The sequence below is a fragment of the Notolabrus celidotus genome, chromosome 7 (genome assembly GCF_009762535.1).
Source record: "Notolabrus celidotus isolate fNotCel1 chromosome 7, fNotCel1.pri, whole genome shotgun sequence".
Lineage (NCBI taxonomy): Eukaryota > Metazoa > Chordata > Actinopteri > Labriformes > Labridae > Notolabrus > Notolabrus celidotus.
Window position 1 is genome coordinate 26,596,954 of NC_048278.1, and position 21,219 is coordinate 26,618,172.

General features: G+C 37.3%; 1 protein-coding gene across 1 annotated transcript; it reads left to right on the forward strand.

The window, feature by feature from the left end:
• The first annotated feature begins 7,460 nt into the window (after window positions 1-7,460).
• Window positions 7,461-21,196, forward strand: LOC117815401 (broad substrate specificity ATP-binding cassette transporter ABCG2-like). Its single transcript, XM_034687085.1, has 16 exons — window positions 7,461-7,568; window positions 9,334-9,551; window positions 10,774-10,833; window positions 10,930-11,044; window positions 11,294-11,446; window positions 11,526-11,683; window positions 12,446-12,597; window positions 12,770-12,871; window positions 13,077-13,327; window positions 15,489-15,571; window positions 17,465-17,554; window positions 17,664-17,785; window positions 17,907-18,061; window positions 18,913-19,002; window positions 19,206-19,318; window positions 19,498-21,196. The coding sequence occupies exons 2-16, from the start codon at window positions 9,340-9,342 to the stop codon at window positions 19,643-19,645; spliced, it is 2,004 nt and encodes a 667-aa protein (XP_034542976.1). The 5' UTR covers window positions 7,461-7,568; window positions 9,334-9,339; the 3' UTR covers window positions 19,646-21,196.
• The last annotated feature ends 23 nt before the right edge of the window (window positions 21,197-21,219 follow it).

The window sequence follows — 21,219 nt, forward strand, 5'->3', positions numbered from 1 at the left end:
ACTGCCGGTCATACCACTTACAGGCAGACAGGGGGGTGGGTTGCAGTCAAATAAACAGTGTTGACTACATTTAATCTGCTCACTGGAAAAAGTGTAAGTGTTTCAAACATCATGATCTCCCTCATTTATGATAAGATGTTTAGTGTTACCTTATTTAAGTCATAAAACTAATCCAAAGAAATGTTTTTCGACTGAATCTTACCGCTCATAATGAGATCTGGTCAAACCACGTTCTTTCTAGAACGACAGATATGACGTAGTAATCACTATCAACAATGAATTTCATATTTGACTTTATTTCTATATTTTATTTATTTATTTATTTATTAGGTTCCCCATTAGCTTCCACATTACGGTTCTTAGTCTTCCTGGGGTACACACAACAAAACAAAAACAAGAAAAACAATTATTTAAAATCACACATTATCCATAAAACGAAGATGCAAAAGCAGCCAATTATAAAAATCAAGAGTGAAAATGAAAATTAAACAAAGTTTCTGAGCAAAAAAAACAATAAGTAGCATTAAACTACAAACAATGGAAACAAAAACAAAATTGTCACAAACACATGGCACCAAAAAATTAATAAAACAAAGACGTTCAAAACAGTGTTTACATAATAACGTCTATGAGGAATTTATCAGCATTTGTTTTAGTGAGTTTTTCAAAGAAAATCTGTTTTTGATCATTCTCATGTGGGGGAGTTGATTCCAGGTAGAGGAACCTCTAAAAAGAACAGACTTCATCATACAGTTAGTTCTAGTACTTGGTGTTAGCAGTTTTACAGTGCTCACATGACGTGTTGTATACCTATGATTAAAACCAGAATATTTGAGTCTATCATAAAGGAACTGTGTTGACTGACTTAAAGTTTTCAAACAACACATATTGTTTAAATTTAACATCTTGTGATTTACTAAATTGAAAAGGATTTCCTTTTTATCATTCTAACTTGTAGTACTGTCCATTTAATCAGTGTGATTAATGTAAACATGTAAACAAGTAGCTTGCATGTTAATATCTGTAAATGACTAACCTGTGTTAGTCAGTTAGGCAAATAACGTCACATATTCATTTTCTTTAATTAAATTATATTTTTTTAATAAGTTCAGTTGTCCAAGTGTGCTGTTGCTGTGTGTTACTCCTGTCAGGAATGTTTAACTTAAAAATGAAAAGCTTTCAGTAAAATGTCAGTATAGTTTTTCACCAGTTTACTATACGGCTTTATATGCCCATCAGCTACTTTCAAGAAAAAGAGGTTATCGATCCCACATCCTTACCAATTTACTGAATTCATTGGTTACACAGGATTGTGTAGCTTTTTTTTCTCCATCAGATAAAGAGAGATTAGTCTCTTTATTTTCATTTAAAGCGATTGCTCCTCCCATATGCAAGAAAACAGGGTGAGTATATGAGAAGACTTAACTTTGATGGCAAGTAAATAATGTAGAGCATACATTTTATTCTTATAAATTATAAACTAAACACCCTTTTTCAACCATATACCAGCTGGGGGTCAAATTTTCCTTTGTAAGAATAAAAAAAACGTGTTTCTTAAAAGTTTTTAAAGAAGAAAAGCAAAAATTTATCTTGAACTATTTTTTTGTTTTTTTGTTTTTGGACCACTGATTTCTTTTAGGTGTAACGCTATTACACAAACACCTGCTTCTTCAAGAAAAGTAAATAGACAGAGAGACTTAAGTCCCTCCAGCTGCTGCATTGGTCAAAGAGAAACATGTCTATGAAAGCTCATTCTGTAAATGCCAAAACAACTGTATCGCAAACTGTCCTCAATACTATATGTGATCTACCCAGTGGAGTGATCTCTCACAAGACAAGACCTTTATTTCCTGCTCGAATGGATTTGGATTTATCTTAACCAATGGTGCACTAAATGTAAAGAAGTGGAAGTTTCTCCACAGCATTTTTTTGCTTTATTTATTTTTCTTGTATCATTGCCAATGACTTTTTAATTCACCATGTTTGCAAAAACACAGCTTGCCCAATACTTGTACAACACATCTGTAGTTACCAGATGTGACCATGTTGTAGGGTGTCACTATTATGCCAGTGAAGAGGAACATGCTGTCCTTTTTTGAGTATGTGCAGTTGTAATTTTCATGCATTGTCTCAGTTATCTAGGTTTCCACAGTTTGCATGAATTTCCTTACCTATAGTTACAGACTGGTTGGTTTTCTCCATTTATGACTCACCTGTCAGTCATATTGGTGTTGGTATTAACACGTGTCTGCATAAGTAGACTGATTGCTCATGTTTGTACATGTCTCTGTCTGTGAGAATAAGAAGGTGAATTAAATCTCTGTACGCTTCCTTGTCTCTTTTATTTTCGGCCATGGCTCCTTGCTTGTACTTCCTCTTGGTGGCACTGTGACCCTACTGACATCGCTAATACTTTCAGTGGCACTATAACTAAAATATGACCAGTGTTGCCTAAAAAATGTTACTTTTCTTTATGTTACATTGTACTACTGTGACTTTTTTACACTGAGCCTTTATTACAAGCTAGATAGCCTTAGTCTTTGCAAAAGTTTTATCATTCACTTTCAAGGGTCAAAGGATAGTTTATAATGTTTGAAGTAATTGTTGGCTGATGCATTTAAGAACATAACTAAAACAGATTGCAAATCATAACAATAGAAAAGATTGTCTTATGTTCAGTCAGACCAAAATACCCAATCACATCTATAGTCAAATGTATTCCAAAAATCCATCTTGTAAAAAGTATAATTCAAGTTTTGCAGACATTCACAAAACCACCCTGACTAACCTGTACTCACAAAAACACTATACTGTAGGCTCTTTTAATGGAAAGTAGCATTTTATCTGCAACATGCATGTTTTACTCATTCAGAGTTGACTTTAGGAATGCATTTCAATCAGAAGTGCAGAAAAACACTCCCAAAATGTACAGAGGATACATCCCTGCAGGGTGAAGTCAATGGATGTGTGTGCGTAAGAGAGAGAGAGAGAGAGAGAGAGAGAGAGAGAGAGAGAGAGAGAGAGAGAGAGAGAGAGAGAGAGAGAGGGAGGGAGAGAGAGTGTGGGTTATAGGTTTATAGGTCAGTGTGATATGGATAGGTGATGATTGTGTCTGTCTGTCTGCATGTTTTAATAATGGGGTTTTTTTAGTATTTAAAAGAGGGACAATAAAAGAAATGAGGCAGTGGTCATTTGAAGATTCTGTGGAAGAGGCGCAGGGTGTCCCATCTTTGCAGCATTTCTTGTTTTCTCTCATTACACAGAGGATTTAACAAAATAGCTGATTCATTTGGATGCTCATCAACTCAGAGGATATCCAGCTGAATCCAGAAGAAAGAAAAATATATTCATACAGATGTCTATGATCGATATCTTATCTCTTGGATCTCCTGACAGAGAAGAAGCCTGATTGCTGTCATCATTCAGTCCTGCTACAGAAAGTTCTGCAGTCTTCAATATAAGGGATACCAGACATTCACCTACGGACAACTCAACAAAATGAACTCATCAGGATTCTTTATTCCTCTCATTATTGTCAAAGAGGAACTATTTCAATCTGATTCTGACCTTTGACTCCTGCCTCCTTTGCACACCAGCATGCCTATCCCACCACAGTTTGTGGAGGTAAAAGGTGTCCCTCCTTTGCCAGCAGGATGGGGATGGAGCACTGTGGCGTACTTCTGTCTCTTTGTGTCGCTCAGCTTGCTGTTAGCTCTTTTCCTGAACTTCTTGCTTCAACAATCACATTGCTACAGATACAGAAGGTGACGCCACACTGTGATCTTCACTTTCTGTACATTATGCTGCCAGTTGGTGTGTGTTGGTGTGCATACGATTTCTGTTAGTGTGCTGTTTTTGTGAGGTCTGTTCTATTTTAAACGCTGAACGAAGCGTGATGTTTGGAATCTTTCATCTCTTCAAACAGGTGCTGTAAAAGAAAAACAAGGTTTTAAGAAAGGTGTTTTTTTTATTATTTATAGATACTCTGTGTATACAGGATCTGAAATGTATTCTTGACTAGATTTTGAATGAATTAGTTGCTTTGATGTGTAAATCGATTTATATATTGATCCCAGACTAGAAGACTGTGGTGTAACAGCATCAGGTTAACAGAGCAAAAACAAAGCACTGGAGAAACATAGACAGTAAAGAACAACTGAGGATAGAAATATGTCAATAATCCAAAATATAAATCTAAAATTGAAGCATAATGTTCAAATGTGCTGGTTTGCAAATAGATTTAAAGCAATGTTGAAATTGCATGAGTCTGGGGGAACAATGTGCAAATGTCTTCATTAATTTCATTAGTGTTATAATTCATATCTATCCTGTCGTCACGCAGGAAAAAACATTGGCATCTTCTTATTCATAAATGCATCCAAGGACTACTTCCTTCTTACCTCCTTGCTTATATTGCACAAAAGAACTCAGGAAGTCATAATCTTTGATCTCAGCATCTTTTATTACTATCTGTTCTGAGGGTCAAGACTGAACTTGGGAAAAAGGCCTTCAGGTTTGCTGCTCCCTCGACCTGGAACGCCTTACAAAAGGATCTAAAACTGTCTGACATGATATCTTTGAATGCTTTTAAGCGGTCCTTAAACGACTTGGAGGCTGAAGCATCTGTCTGTAGATGTTTTGTTTAAATGTGACATGCTGTTTCTCTGGAGGTACCTGTTGTATAGCTGTTATATACGTCTGCTATTTGTATTTATGTCTATTGTCTATTTGTAACTCTGTAACTGTGCTGCTGCCTATCTTGGCCAGGACTCACTTGGAAAAGAGATTTTTAATCCCAATGAGCATTTCCTGGTTAAATAAAGGTTATAATATTTGTTGGACTGAAACTATACTCTTCACATCCTGATTTTCTGCTCTTTTTGGTTAAATCTCCCTTGTAAGGAAAACTCTTTCCTCAATCCTTTGAACAAACTTTCATAAACGCTACATGAAGGCTAAATAAAGACAAAATGTATGAAAACATTTCTAAATTCCATTGATCTCATTGATAATGAAGCAAGATCATACCATGGTAGGGGATCTAGAGCAATGTTTTGACTAATGAAGAAGAGTTTCAACTGTACTTCTCAATCTTCTCCACCAGATGGCGTTTGTTCAGTTTCCATGGGGATAGTTCAGGTGTTCACCTCAGCTAATTATGGAGCCCAGACTGTGAACTACATGTTGAACTGATCAGATTATATGAAGAATAAGTTAAATTTATAGCTCTGTTTATGAAGAGCAATTGTTACAAGGTAAGACAAGCGGAGCAGTGATGGAAAGTTGCTGATATGCAGGGGCGGATCTAGAAAAATATTTATGGGGTGGCAAGAGGGGGGCAGTACATTTTTGAGTGGTGGCAACACGGCAGACGTCTATATGCTGAATTAATTTAACAACCTATACTTTGGTCAAAGCTTGATATATTTTTTACAATGATTGTTCTGTTTTCTGGATGTCTTTTTGAGTTGATTTGACCACATATAAAATGAGGGTGTATTCCTGTTTTGATAAGGGGGTGCCCCCCCTCAACAGGACAACCCCCCTTCCCTAAAAATCTAGTTAACAGACAATTCAGTTTAAAGAAATGCCAAAACATATATATGTGATATGGGTAAAAATAGTTAGAAGTATAAGATATATAAGTAAAACATAAGACTTTAAATATTTTTCCTTAAATGTTCAGATATAAACACAAATGTAATGAACAGTATAGGTAGGGGAAACACTGGCTGTTATTGATTGATTCACACTGACATGAAAACTTGCGTACACGGACTGAGACCTGGCGTGGGATTCCAGCATATCACACCCTGTTTTCGGGCGTACGCACATTTGATAAATAAGGGGCAATGCGGTCAAGCTGTGCTTTTAAACAGCTACTACAAATTGGTGTAATGAAAAGCAAGAAAAAAGCAGTTGTTGACAGCCAGCTAGGTGGTGTTATGAATAGGACTGCTGCCTTACAGTCTGATGCTTAGGGGTTCGAGGCCAGTGTAGGGAATGTAGAAGGTTGAGGCAGGGATTGTGAAAGGTTGAGGCAGGGAATGTGGAAGGGATGGAAGACGGACAAGGCATGGAGGAGCAGGACCAAAGCCATGAAGTCCAGGAAAATCACCACAAAAAGGTGAAAAAGCAGATGAGACAAGTGCAGAAGGAAAAACGTGGTCTAAGGTGGTGTTATATAAAGAAAGGATGAATCAAGAGTAACAATACTTAACCTCATTCACCTCTTCAAGTTGGAGAAAATTAATAATATTGCTCTCAATTTATTTGGGGAGCACAAAACTAGAATTGGGGTTAATGGCTGACAGTTTCAAATGCTATAACCCTGGCCCCAAGAGAAGACAAAGCAATAGGGGAATCAACTAATCCAAAATAGAAGGGCAAAAACACACTGACTCAGCTTTTAAAAGCTTCTGTGATTAAGAATCGTATTAGAGTCTCAAAGCCACAAAGGTAAGAGTCTTGCAGGTGTGTTACAAAGAGTTATATTCAACATACCTACAAGGAGCTAAGTGAAAGAGGCTACAACCAAATTAAAGAAAACAATCAAGGAACAATGACTAACCACAACGCTAAGGACAGGACTTGTAGGTGAGAAGGGGAAAGTCAAGGGTCAATATTTCAGTGCTGTGATTTTCTGCATCTGTTAAAAATTCCAGTTAAATGCCAAACTCAGGTAAATACATTTAGTTTTAATTTGTAGTTATTTTTGCACAGAGACATCAGAAATTTAAGAGCACAGAAGTTGACTCAAGCTAATTATTAGCCTTCTATCTAACGATATGATGATAAAGACAGATGCCGAGGCATTGAATATACGTTTTTTAAACAATTTTAATGAAATATAAGATACACTACACCATAAGTGACTTGGCTGACAGTTTTGTGAATGCTGAGTTGCTATTTTGACTTATTGTGGCTTCAGGTGCAACATGTTGCAAGCTCATGTATTCTGTAAAACACAAAGAATGCCAGATAGACATGTAACAAGTTGAACTATTGCTTACAAGTACTTTTTTATTTCGTATTTATTTATTGCACCTAATGTCGCATCATTATTTATCTCATGTCAGTCCTCAACATGAGTAGTTGTTTAAATGCAGGACTTGACTTTTGACTGAGGACTTTTGACAAGATCTGATTCATCTTTTAAAAGTACAAACACAATTTGTAAAGGTCTGCCCTGTCATGCAACAGTAATGTAAGAAAGAAAGAAAATGTGATGTGTATTTGATTTCACAGCTGTTGCAAGTTTCATGAGTCTGGTAATAGAATTTTAACCTCAACAGAAATTAATGGAAACCATTTATGCATGTGATAGACTTCTCCATCTCAGTCATTCATGTCCTTACAAAGGGGTATGTAAGGGGTTAAACCCATGTGGACTGTGGTGGGGTCCCAGCTGAGTGTGTGACCGGATGGCGAGGCACCTGTCCCTGCTGTCATGAGCTGATGTTAGTCAGCCAGCAAAGTCTCTCGGCCCTGTCAGTCTGCAGAAGCAGTGCTCCTAAAGGCTGCAACACCGCTCTGAACCAGCAGCCTTCTCACAGTCTCTCGGCCCGGTAAGTCCCCACACCAAAACCTTTCATTACTTTACATCAAAGTAGTAGTAGTAATTAATATCAAAGTGATGATTATTTTCAGAATTTTTTTGGCAACACACGTTTTTCAAACTGAGACCTGTACAAGACTTAAGTTTGTCTACTTGAGGATGGATACAGGGACTACCTGAGGAAAGATGCATGCTTTTAGATCCATAATAGTTATAGATTCATAACAACATTGATTCAAATTACATGAGAAACAGTCGTGTGGACAGTTATTTTTCATGAAAAAATGACCTGTCAGTAGGTTTATATTTACGATATTTGAGTCACTGTAGTTCATCTTCATATGTAAGTTACTTTTAGAAAGCAGCCACCTTGATAAAAACATGCTAATTCATACTGTGGATTTTGTCAATATCAATTTTGTTTATATCCGCTGTCATTTTTCTTTTAACAATTACGAAAAACAGGGGGTTATTAGACGACACAAGGCACTGAATCTGTTGCAGAAATCTTACTTAAAATGATTAAGAAAATTCAGGTTGATGGAAACCAACATCCTCTAAGTATCTTAAATATGACTTTACTGTCCTCAAATGTGTAGTGCGCCTTATCGATTAAGGTATAGGTGCGTAAAAATTAAATTTTTGTGCTTTATAAAAAAAATAGTAATATATCTTGCAACTGGAGAGTGGGAAAAAAATGATCACCCAGAAAAATTAACAAATAATATGACAACTCAAGATTTTTCATATTTTTTGTATATATTCATGTTGTGATTAATGGAAGCATTTAAGACCTTCAAGTCTATTCAGAAATATCTTAAAGCCTTTTACAACAAATTGTTAAGCTGCTTACAAAATAAATTGTTTTTATAAAATGTATTATAATAATACAATGTATTATTACAGATTAATTCATATATAGCAGTACTGTAATAATCCATTAAATATACTGTGTTTAAATTTTAGGAGAAATTGTTCTGCTTGAAAATGTTGTTATTTTTTATTACTGCTCTTTTTCTATGCGGTATATGTCTACTTTGGGTTGTTCTTCTTTAATCTTTAGTCATTAGTACACTGAAGAAAACATCTTCACTGGTAATTGATCTTTTCTGATGTTAAAAACAATATTTGGATCTGGTTATGGAATATTTAGAATACTTCTAATGCATTTCATATTGAAGAATAATCATTTCGGGTTGTCTTTGTGAGACATGTTTGAGACCCTTTCAGTTTCTTTAACATAATGAACATTAACTGAATTGTATATTGTGCAAAATAATTGTAGTTTACCTGAAAGTGTTACTAAACATAGACAAACATACTTGTGAACAAGTGTCAATTATACCTGTCTAGCAAACACAATAATAAATGCTTTGAAAATTAGTTTGTTGTCTAAACTTGGTTCTAACGTTTTTTGTTGTTGTTGCATTTTTTTCGGACTCATGTTTAAGCTTTGATGAGTGTGCCTGTGCAATACACTCTCCTGTCACATGTTGTAGATGCAGGGTGTTTTATTTTCTGTAAACTACCCAAACGCTAACAAAACACATTTTCAGGTCAAATGAACTAGTGTGCTATTTCCTTAACACATACAGTGTACACCAATTTATGTAATAAGATGGGATCTCTGCTCTTTTTCACATAATACAAGTGTTTTATCTCATAAAATTGTAAAAAAAAAAAAAAATTAACGTGTGGGTTTATTAGTGCCGGAATCCCTGACATCCTCTCTTTATTTCTGTCTGTATGTTCCCTTCACGGGGTTTTTGCTGCAGGCAAGAATGGACAGAGCCAATCACATCAACATTGCAATGATTGAAGATGTTGGCACCAACGGGACGGCTAGGTCAAAGGTTGTCTCGGCTATGGACCAGAACAAGCAGCCGTGTGGCTCCACCATGAGCTTCCACAACATCCATTACAAAGTGCAGCTGAAGAGCGGCTTCCTCTGTAAAAGAAAAACAAGTCACAGGGAAATACTGATTGACCTCAAGTAAGTGTCTAATCCTTTGTTTAATGGCTTTGTCAGTTGTATATGTTGTCTGTAAAACCAGACATCTCTACTTTCTTATCAGAAAATTATTTAAAAGTAGGTGCACACAGAAGTGTAGCCCTCAAGAAAATGCAAAAAACGATACAAATGCAGTGATCCTTGGTTTGTCTCAAAGTTAAAATGCCCTTTTTTTGGCTCAGAAATGAAAATAATCCTAATAATAGTCCCTTAATTCCAATATCTATGTTACAGAAGAGCAGCAGTGCTTCATGCCTAGTCAATATGGCTCATTGTATCCTTTTCCAAAGCAGGACAATGGTGAATAGACTCTTACATTGGTTTATTTCTAATGGTATTAAATACATCTGACATTTCCCATGGCAGAATGAATCATTTCACACAACTGTTGGAACCTTTTCCAGCCTAAGTGTTAATTATAGGATATTAAGCATGGTTTCTTGCATATAATCTCTCTGATGCACTAAAGCACAGTCTGCCAGGGGAACAAATTAAACACCATCACGTGATCCACTGCCAGGCTTTTATTCAGTCTATTAATTCCTTTTTATATCACTGACCCTCTGGGTACTTTTTTTAAACTAGTCTCTCTGAAGTCAAAGGATTTGCTTTTGAATTTTTTAACACCAAAGTATAGTTTTTCTTTTGTGTGTGCCGCCCTCAAGACGAGCTTTTGGAACAGCAAAATCCTTTCATGATCTTTATTTCATTGTGGAAGGAAAAAAAGTAATCTGGGGGGGTGAAATTTGGACAAAGAGTTTGATGGATTTTCCAGTGGATAAAAACAGATGAATGTGCACTCCTTAATTTACACTGTACAATGAGTTTTAAAGAGAGAGTTGGGGAGAGACACCACACACTACATCGCTATCATATCCAGCGGTATAAAACCACTATTTTCCACCAACATTGTGCAACGAACTGGCTACCTTGACCTGTGGAGAAATTATGTTATTAAATAAGTTGCCCATCCAAGCATTAATGTACAGAAAGGCTGTGAGTAAAAATATTGAAAGTCCTTTAACTTGTATCACATTACTGCAATCTGCTTCACACAGATACTGTATTTGTATACTGAAGCTTATATATATCAAAGTCAATTGAAAATAAATGCAAATCGTTTGCAGTAAACAACCAAGTCTGGCTTCAAAATCCTTTAACCCTTTATCAAATGTTTACAGAGTTGTGTGTTATTTTCTGACAGTGGGCTCATGAGACCTGGACTGAACGCTATTCTTGGACCTACTGGTAGTGGAAAGTCTTCGTAAGTCTAACACTGATCTCTGACAGCGTTACCTTCATTTTTCTTGATATAGAGATCCTAAAATTTGCTCTAATGATTGTGTGTGTGTATTCAAAGATTTTTGGATATTCTGGCTGCACGGAAAGATCCTTCAGGTTTGTCAGGAGAAGTACTCATCGACAGAGCACCACAGCCTCCAAACTTCAAGTGCCTGTCTGGCTACGTGGTTCAGGTACATTTGAACTACTGTTTCTTTGTTGTTGTTGATTTGCAGAACAAATGAAAGAAGCTTTGAACACAACACTGTTTTTTTCATTGCATTTAACATAGCAGTTTTTGTCCCTCCAGCAGACATGGAGCAACATTAGCTTTGTCCTTACTCTTTAGCTGCTAAATTATTTTCAATAAAACAATTAAAAAAAGCTTGACAAAATACAAAGCCAACCATCTTTTGACCCTGTGCTCTTGTCTCCTTTGTCAGGACGATGTGGTCATGGGCACCCTGACAGTAAGAGAGAACCTGCGTTTCTCTGCAGCACTGCGGCTGCCGAGCTCAGTCCCTCAGAGTGAGAAGGAGGCTCGAGTCAATCACCTCATCGAAGAGCTGGGTCTCAGCAAGGTGGCTGACTGCAAGGTAAGTACACACTCATGTCATGTTCCTCATGCTTCTGGTGGGTAAGGGTGGATTTAAAACCTGGGTGCTTTGTCCTCAGGTGGGCACACAGATGACTCGGGGAATCTCTGGAGGAGAGAGGAAGAGGACAAACATTGGCATGGAGCTCATTATTGATCCCTCTGTTCTCTTTCTGGATGAACCGACTACAGGACTGGACGCCAGCACGGCTAACTCTGTCCTGCTGCTGCTGAAAAGGTTTTTATGAACTTTCTCTAACTTTCTCTAGCTTTATCATAAATTGTACAAACCATATTTACAATAATATCACTTCGCCACACTATCAACCCAAATTGAGTGCAGTCTTTAATGTTTATCAGAAAACGTTTCTCTGCCCTTTTGGTTTCAGCAGCACATCTTTTGTAAATAATCTTTCAGTGAGCATAACTTTACTTATCAAGAAGCAAAGGAAAAATGATGCAACACCTTGGACCAATTTGATTAAACTTTCTTTTTGTACCTATTGTGATTTAAATACTTTTCATAGTTTTACAATAAGAGCTGTCCCATGGACTTGAAACATTTCTAAACAGCAGCACTTTATATTTGACATAATGTCATTGAATACATTAGCCTGTTATTGGTTATTTGCCAAATAGTGTAATAATGAACATCAAACTATTTCCTGGTAAAAAGCACTTTTAATTTTTTATACATTCAATCAATGATATAATGTCCATTGATCCCAACAAACTCAGTTACCACAGGAGGTATTATGTATTATAATACTGAATAAATTATGGTAGATGATTCCATTAAAAAAAGTTGTAAAGATTTAAAACCAAATTAGGACACATTCGCTGCAATATTTGTTGATTTTAATTATTAAACACACAGTTACTGAGGTTAAAAACACAGACATGATAAAAAATCTTCTTGTGGATATTTGTTATTCACTTCACTCTGCAGCTTTATTATTTTTATTATTATAGTGTATGTTGTTACTTTGTGTCTATTCAGAATGGCCAATCATGGAAGAACTATAATAATGTCCATCCACCAACCTCGATACTCGATCTACCGTCTGTTTGACACTCTGACTCTGCTGGTTAGTGGTAAAATGGTTTACCATGGACCAGCACCAAATGCTTTGGACTACTTTGCCAACATTGGTGACTACTATTTTTATTTTGCTCCTTTGGTTTTCAATGTCATTTGAATGTCATGGTAGCGGATGGTTGTGCAGTTATCTTATGTGGCTTACATGACGAAAAATAAGCAACTTCTCAATACAACGTCGGCTAGGTGAGATTATTAAGCATATCATTGTGATCTATATTTCAGGTTTTCCTTGTGAGCCACATAACAACCCAGCTGACTTCTTTCTGGATGTTATTAATGGAGACTCAACAGCTACAACCATTACAAAAATGCACGAATGTAAAGGTAACACAGTTTACAAACAGCTCACTTAATACTGCTGTCAATGTCATAAGCAACACTTAAACATCTCCATGATACTATGTTGGAATTGGAAAACGTAAAAGCAATTTTCTGAATCACACACATTAAAAAGGATTTTATAAATTGCTATGTAGTAGAGTATTTCTGATACTTAAACCTGTCTTTCTTGTCCTGTGTGTGTGGACAGATTTGGACTTAGAGGAGCTCAGCAGCTCTCGGCAGAGCATCGAGGAGCGCTTGGTGGATGAGTTCAAGAACAGCAGCTACTCCAGCGAAACAAGAGCTGAGCTGGAGGGCATTGTCCAGGACAAAGAGTGTACATCATGTCCAAAATCCCGCACCATCACCTACAACAGCTCTTTCTTCCACCAGCTGCACTGGGTGCTCAGGAGAACATTTCAGAACCTCATGCTGAGCCCACAAATCTCTGTGGCACAGGTAATACATCCCAAATGATCTCTTCAATACTAAACTCAGCATCCACAAACTCCGAGCTGTCTGTTTCATCGGTCACTGTGGTTGACTGAGCATATGTACAGAGGGCATTTCTATGTGACCTGTATTCTTTTTTTTCTACTCTAATGTAAGGGATTTTTGATTTTTTTTGGGCCAGATCCAAGTCAAGACTAAAGTCTTTGGAACGGAAATTTAATTAAGTTAACACCTTTAATTTTATGCATGGCTGCAGGGATAAAATAACCCATATGCTGAGAATTAGATGAGGAAATTGATACCACTCTCACGTCTGTACAGTTTAGATATACTGTAGCTGAAGCGAGTAGCTTGTTAATTTGGCTTACACTGAAAACAGAGAGTAAGAGCAAGCGTGGTTAATCGCCACTATATTGTGCCACTTTGCCCAATTTTGGCATTTGCAATTTCCCTTTGTTTTAAATGCAAAGCATTGCATTTTGGGATTTTCTGCCAAATAAAGTGTATATGTCATGGACATGGAATTTTTGATGTCATTGTGAAGTTGGTGAACGGGCAAAGTCTATGCAGCATTTAATAAACTCAGCTTCTGACACAGCCAAACTCAGGAGTGGAATCCAATTAAGCTTGTATTTTATATTAAGTAGTCCTTACACTAAGATAAGCTAACTGCTCACTGTATTTGGCTTCATGTTTACCTTTCAGACACGAGTGACATTTATATTCCAATTACATTTACCTAAAAGCAAAAACGTGCATTTCCAAAAACGACACCATGACTTTGCCGGTGATTAATGTTTTCGACTAATACATTTGTCATAATTTGACAAAGACATCCATGTTACATTTTGAATCATTCATGCCTGTTTGGGGGTGCTCCACAAAGCGGAAACTATCCCAGCATTGTGAAGTGTATTGATGTAAGGTCAGATCTCTTCTTTGGTGTTTAGACTCTTCAATCTTCATTCAAGCTTTTCAAAAAGAAGTATCTTAGTCAGGAAGTCCTCATTTTAATAACTCTAGTGCAATCAAATCCAAGTCTACATCTCTAAGAATATTATAGCCAGTCATCCTCTTGGTATACTGTTGTTGACAAAGGTTTAAACAGGGTATTATAACATCACCTTGATTCTGTTGAAACCTCAGAAGAATGAAAAGAAAAGGCATTCAGTGTCAGTGCTGCTATCATCATGAACAGGATGCACAGACAGCACTTAGGAGGGGTCAAGACTTAATGCTCTCATTAGTCACCCCATGGCGGCAAAATGCCTTCAGAAGTCTCCTCACTTTAAGAATTATTAACAGCTAATTGGCCCCAAATAAGTCAGAATAATCCTACAAGAGGGGCTCTGGGAGGCGTGGGCGCGGTAATCGGCTTTGGTGACTGTTGTGACCCCACTCTTGACTCTTTGGGCCAGGATCTGAACTGATATCATATCTGGCCAAAGCCCCCTGGCCCTGGTCCGGGTCTCGTCACATGATGGCGTCATGACCTATCACTCCACTGCCCCGCTTTCACATGAGGGGCTGCGGGGAATGAGGTGAAAAAGGCTCAACCGTATGAGCTTATCCCTTCACCCTGGGAACCACTTAGTCCTGTCATAATCTGTAAATTGTTAGGATTAAAACTTGTGTCCCTTTCACTTTTCTCACTCTTTTCTTGTCATCTTCCCCCTGCTTGTTCTGTTTGAGAGGCCGCTATGGAGGAGGAGCAGGGCGTCCACTTGACCCTTGATCCCCAGAAAGATTGGCCTTTTTTTCCTCAAAGGGGGAACTGTGTCCATTTTATTTCAACTCTTCAAAAATAATTCATGGCAGTCAACAAGTAGAGTATCTGTGCTGCTTGAATATTAAACTGATCCATGTGTTCTTTCTTCCTGCTCACCAACTTAATAAATCCACAGAAGAGAGAAAGCATTGACATTTTTTCAACATGCAAAAAGGCTTTGCAAAGCTTTGAGAGATTCACAGTAGTTGTCTTGTTTGGGATTTGTTGTTAGTTAAGAAAATCATCCATGCCAACTCCAGAGCACACTTAAACATACAAAAGGGCTTACATGCTGGTACAAAATAATGGGTTATTCTTTGTGTGAATGTGTCCTCATGATTTAGTCAGTGAAGTTGATTCTGAATGTGAGTCGGATGTTTCATATTTTCATCTTTGCAGGTGGGAGTCCACATTTTCCTTGGCCTCATCGTAGGAGCCATTTTCTACGGGGTAAAGAATGATCAGAGTGGTATCCAGAACAGGTGGGAAAACTGCTGAAATACTCACTGCACATGTCCTCAGAAATCTTGTGTATTTGACAACAGCTATGAGGCACCAATCCAAGTATATTTCCCATGTTTAAGAAATATGTCTGAGCCTGTGTACAGAGATGAAAGCATTTGCTTTTGTAGTGTGACTTATTTGGTGCGGGAGTCTCATTCAGGGAAGGTGGAGCTAATGCTATATTGCTCTTGAATTCAAGTGTGTTTAAAGCACACGCCTGTAATTGCTACCTATTGCTTTAGGTGAAGCTATGAGGTACAAAACAGAGATTTTATGAATTGTTACATTGAACAAAGTAGTTGGCAATTAATGAAAGAAACATTTTAGAAACTTTACCAGCATTAATCACAAATTCCACAATGTCCTTTTCTTGTAGATATTCTTTTTTATTATAGGTATAATAGCTTCAATAATTGTTTTGAATGCATAATTTAAACTTATTTCTTCCTCTTATAACTTGTGCATTAGTTGCAAGAAAGATTATTTAATCATTTTTTTTATGTTGATCTGGCATATTTTGTGGCATACAGATCACCACAATATGTTTGTCACTGATTGGTCAGGCTTTTAAAGTCAGTTGCTGGTTTAAAACAAAAAAGTGTGAAAAGTAGGGCTAGTCCTGCATGGCTAATCCTCTTACCATATTTATTGGGCACAACCTGGTACTCACAAGCCCAGTGAAGCACTCAAAAACCTCAATGGCCCTCCTCTGTTCTTTCTGTGCATGGCTGAGTTGAATATAAGGCTCTAATGCCATTATATTCATGGCCAATACATAGGGTGCATGGCAGTCACCAATGTACAGAGCTTAAATGTCTCAATTTATTCAGCCCTCCCTCATTTTCTTTGGGTGCAAGGCAATAGTGGAGTCAGACACTCTTAAGTACATGTATGTGGATGTGGACCACAAGAAATTAAATACCATAACCCGGGCTTTGTCGACTGTTCAGAGTCAGCCTTTTGACTCTGCTAGACAATCAGATGCTGCTATAAGTTATAGATATTATTTTGAAGTGCAAGTGTGAGGCTCAGTCATTGTGCTAAGATAAACTAACATAGGTTGTATGTGTATCATAGTGGACAGGAGAATGCTAACAAAATTCCATAACTCTTGGCAATAAGCAAATAAGTGTTAGATTTTTATTTAACATGTAAGATAAGATAAGATAAGATACTCCTTTATTCATCCCACAATGGGGAAATTCACAGAGTTACAGCAGCAAACAAGAAGGTGTACAGTGCAAGAATTCCAACAGGAATATATATATAAAATAAAAATAAAAATGTCCATCAGACACAGCTTGGCCATAATGTAGGCAAAATGTCAAAAAGTTAAACAAGTAAAACTAGTGCAGGCAGTGATAACAGGAGAACATTTGTATCACTATGTCAAGAATATGCATACTACATAAGAAGTGGATGAATAATTCAAGTTTGAAAAGGGATAGGGAGTGAAAGTGCCTTAAAACTGTATAATTAGTGTATACCAGGGGGCAACTCCAAAAGCTCCTGAAAGAAGGCCCGTTACACAGAAGTTAATGGAAAAATTACCCATCTTCACTGTTTTCAATTTCCACATTGTACTCTTACCTACATTGGTTTTGGTCTAAATTGCTAGTTTCATCTTTGCTAAAGTTTGAGGTTAATCTTGTAAATTAGGGTCCTCAGTAGCCCCCTTTTCATGTTGTGTATACTTTTGCATTAAGCCTATCAGTAACACAGATGCCATCTAGGTTGTTATTGTTGATGATTGCTCACACCATTTTTGTTCACTCGTAATCAACACCATAAACCTGCGTCCTACAGTTTCTGAGGAACATGACATGAATAAAATTGTCAGAGACACATGACAGTTTTGTTTCTTCTGACAGGATGGGAGCCCTCTTCTTCATCACCACCAACCAGTGTTTCAGCACAGTGTCTGCAGCAGAGCTCTTCATCATGGAGAGGAACCTTTTTGTGTATGTAACCTGTCAGGGAGATTAACAAAACAACAACTTCACTGTGGATAATTCAACATGAGTCGATACGATTAGAGTCTGATTTTAGTGTGGTGTTTTCTTGTGGCAGGCATGAATACATTAGTGGTTACTACAGAGTATCCGTCTACTTCCTGTCCAAGATCTTGTCTGACATCACTCTGCGCATCCTCACCTCTGTCATCTTCAGCTGTATTGTCTACTTCATGATCGGTAAGGTTAAAAAAGTATTGTTTACTTGTGGTTGCAATACCTGAAATTAGATCAAAACTTATTAGAGTGCAATTTCCACAATATTTACTCTCTATAAAAGTGTGATTGTGTGTCCCCTCAGGGCTCAAATCTACGGCAGCAGCTTTTCTGGTCTTCACACTGACAGTGACTCTGGTGGCATTCACAGCCACAGCCATGACCATGGCCATCTCAGCCGATCAGAGCATTGTGGCCCTTGCAAACATCTTCATGACCATCAGCTTTGTCTTCATGATGGTGAGAGATCCTACCAGTGATAAAGTATTCTGATCTTTTAATTAAGAAAGATCAGATCATACGGAGGCCACAGCCCTTGTTGCAGGGGTTGCTGGCTCGACTCCCAGCTGGTCAACCATTTCCTGCATGTCTTTCCCCGCTCTCTGCTCCCCACATTTCCTGTCTCTCTTCAGCTCTCCCATCAAATACAGGCAAAACAGGCCAAAAATATAACTTAAAAAAAAAAAAAAAAAAAAAAAGGAGCATACTTACAAACAGTCCATACAAAAGGAAAACTACAAAGACGCTGGGAAAGGTTGACAACAATCTGACATTGGAGGAAATAGACAGACACTAAATACACTGAGCCTAATCAAGACACAGGTGTGACAAACGGCACAGGTGAAGCTAATCAAGGCAGGTCACACAATCAAAGAGGCGGGAAACAAAGACAGGAAGTCCAAATAAAGCTGACATAATGGAGCAAGAACTACAAACAAAAACAGTAAACAGTAAACACACAAGGACCACAGGATCTCAAGGGCAATGAATGACTACATAAGATATAATCATTATTAAGATCAAGGAAGACAAAAGGATAACTCATAACTAACACAGACAGGGAGAAAACAAGACATTAACACAAGGGGCTAGAACTTCTAAAATAAAACAGGAAACCACAGCCAGATACAACACTATAGAAATACAAAACTAAACAAAAGTAACACATGACAGACATGATTCAAGATATGACAAGGATATCAGAAATGTGACACATACTGTATGAAAGAAGGTATATCTCAATGTTTTTGTTTAATAGGCACATATTTTTAATTTTTTTTTATTATTTTCAAATGTTTTTTTTTTGTTAGATTTTCTCAGGTCTTCTGGTGAATCTACCCAGCATCATGGACTGGCTGGCCTGGCTGAAGTACCTCAGTATTCCTCGATACGGACTTGCAGTAAGTCAGGACTAACAGAAGTTTTAACAGTGATTTCAGTAATGGATTTACATAGTTATAAACTGTTTTATTGCATCATCTTATGTTCTGTTGCCTCTGAACAAGTCTGAACAACCTCCAAACAGAGTTCATTTGTTGTCAAGTATTTGTTGCTCATATCAACGTTCTGCTCAGCATTTATTTATTCTGCTGTCTGTGTTCAGGCCTTGAAAATCAATGAGTTTATTGGTTTGAAGTTCTGTGAGGAGTCTGTGATCAGAAACACAAGCATCATGACTACAGAGACCAACTGCAGCATGAGCACAGCTGGTTTGACGTAAGTAGACTGAAACACGTTTTGTAAGTGCCCTGATTGTGTCTCATTGTTTTATAAAACCTCTGTGATCTGCTTCTTTAACGTTGATAACTTTATTTGACTTACAAACTTTAATTAACCACAAAAAGAGCTTTAATACTGTACTCATTGGTGACCAGTTGGTATTTGTGTTGTTTCAGATGCACAGGAGAGCAGTACCTGGACTACCTGGGAATAGAGTACACCCCCTGGGGACTGTGGGAAAATCATGTGGCTCTGATCATTATGTCATTCATCTTCCTCATCATCGCCTATCTGAAACTACGCTACATCAAGAAATTCACTTAAATGTCTGATTCAGCATTTTGGTCCTAAGATGGTCACCGAAATGTTTCTCATATTGAAGGAGAATAACTGTATCTTTTTATAATATTGAATACTTTTGTGGCATAAAGGTAGCTGAGAAGACTGGAACCTCTCCCTCAGAACATGGACTTGATGTAAACTGTATTCGTGGTCAGTCTCAGTATTCTACAGTCACAGCTTTCTGCAAACCATAATTCTGCTACTATGATCCACTTGCTGTTCAGTATTCCTTACATATCTGCTTGTATGTATGCAGTTGGAGCCAAGGGGCTGTTAGCTTAGTCTAGCCAAGCTTAGCATATCTTAGCTTTGCCTAGCTGAATGGATGGAGGGCGGAGACACAGCTGCCTCTATCTAACCACCACCACTGATGTTCACTGTCATCATGATTCTTTAATCCACTCAAAATACAGGTCATTATTTTTGGTTGGTGTTTGCCAAGAAAGAGTTTAAAGCTGCTGTTGGTAGTCGCAGAGTAAACATCTGTTCAGAGAGATCGGAGCAGGTAGTAGGGGCCACCCCTTAACCAATCAGGACAGAGGATTGGAGATTAGCTATGATTGGTCCGTCATAACGGGAACAAGGGGAATAATAACATTGCTTGACACAAAGGCATTGGGAAACCGAGATTTCGCAATAGTCTCAAATTACTTCACTTACCGATGAGTACCGATGGGCATTAATGACCTTTCTCCAAACCCATTAGAAAAAAGCAACCTTTTTTACACCATTCCTACCCACAGCAGCTTTAACGGTTGATTATATATTTATAAAATATTTAAAACAAGTATTCAGCTTTAGGCCTGGCTGAAGCCTCATTTCTAAACTTGCTAGCTGGCTCCTCCCTGCTTCCTTTCATGGAGCTGATCTACTGTCTTCCCTCCTGGCTCAAGACTTAAACTTGACCTATTAGCTGTTGTAATTTTCTTTTTTTTTGCATATAAGGACAGCAAGCTGTAGAAACAACATTGCTATAATTTGTATTACAAAGTAAAAACATGCAGCGTCTTTATTTGGTCTAGCTTAACGCTCCTCAAAGTTTAACAGCTGTTGTGTTTTGAGTAGGTTGTGTACAGTTAGTTTTATGCCCCATAATGTTATCTGACAACTTCAACAATTTGATTTACTGTAAATACATGCCAATTAGAGTGGTTATAACATACACAACTGAGAGTATGAATCTTATATTATCTTCAGTTAGTTAGCCAATGTACCCATAATGTCAAGCTATTTCTATTTTTTGTTGAATTTGGATAAAGGACACAACACTTCTTCGGCTCTATTTTAGTAGATATTTTTTTGGTTCAAATTTCAGATTATAGTGAAATTCGATTACTTATTTTTTTTCACAATAATACTAGAAGAGTACTTTGCAGAACTAATTTTACAAGTTTTTACTTTGCTGAAAAATAATGTCCGATGATATTTTCCTGAAAAAGTTGTGTACGTTAGTTGTGTTGTGTTTGGTTACACTAATTAGTTGATCTCATTCTCAATGTAATGTGTGTAGAACCAATAATGTTTTTATATTTATAAGAAAAAATATTGTAATTTGT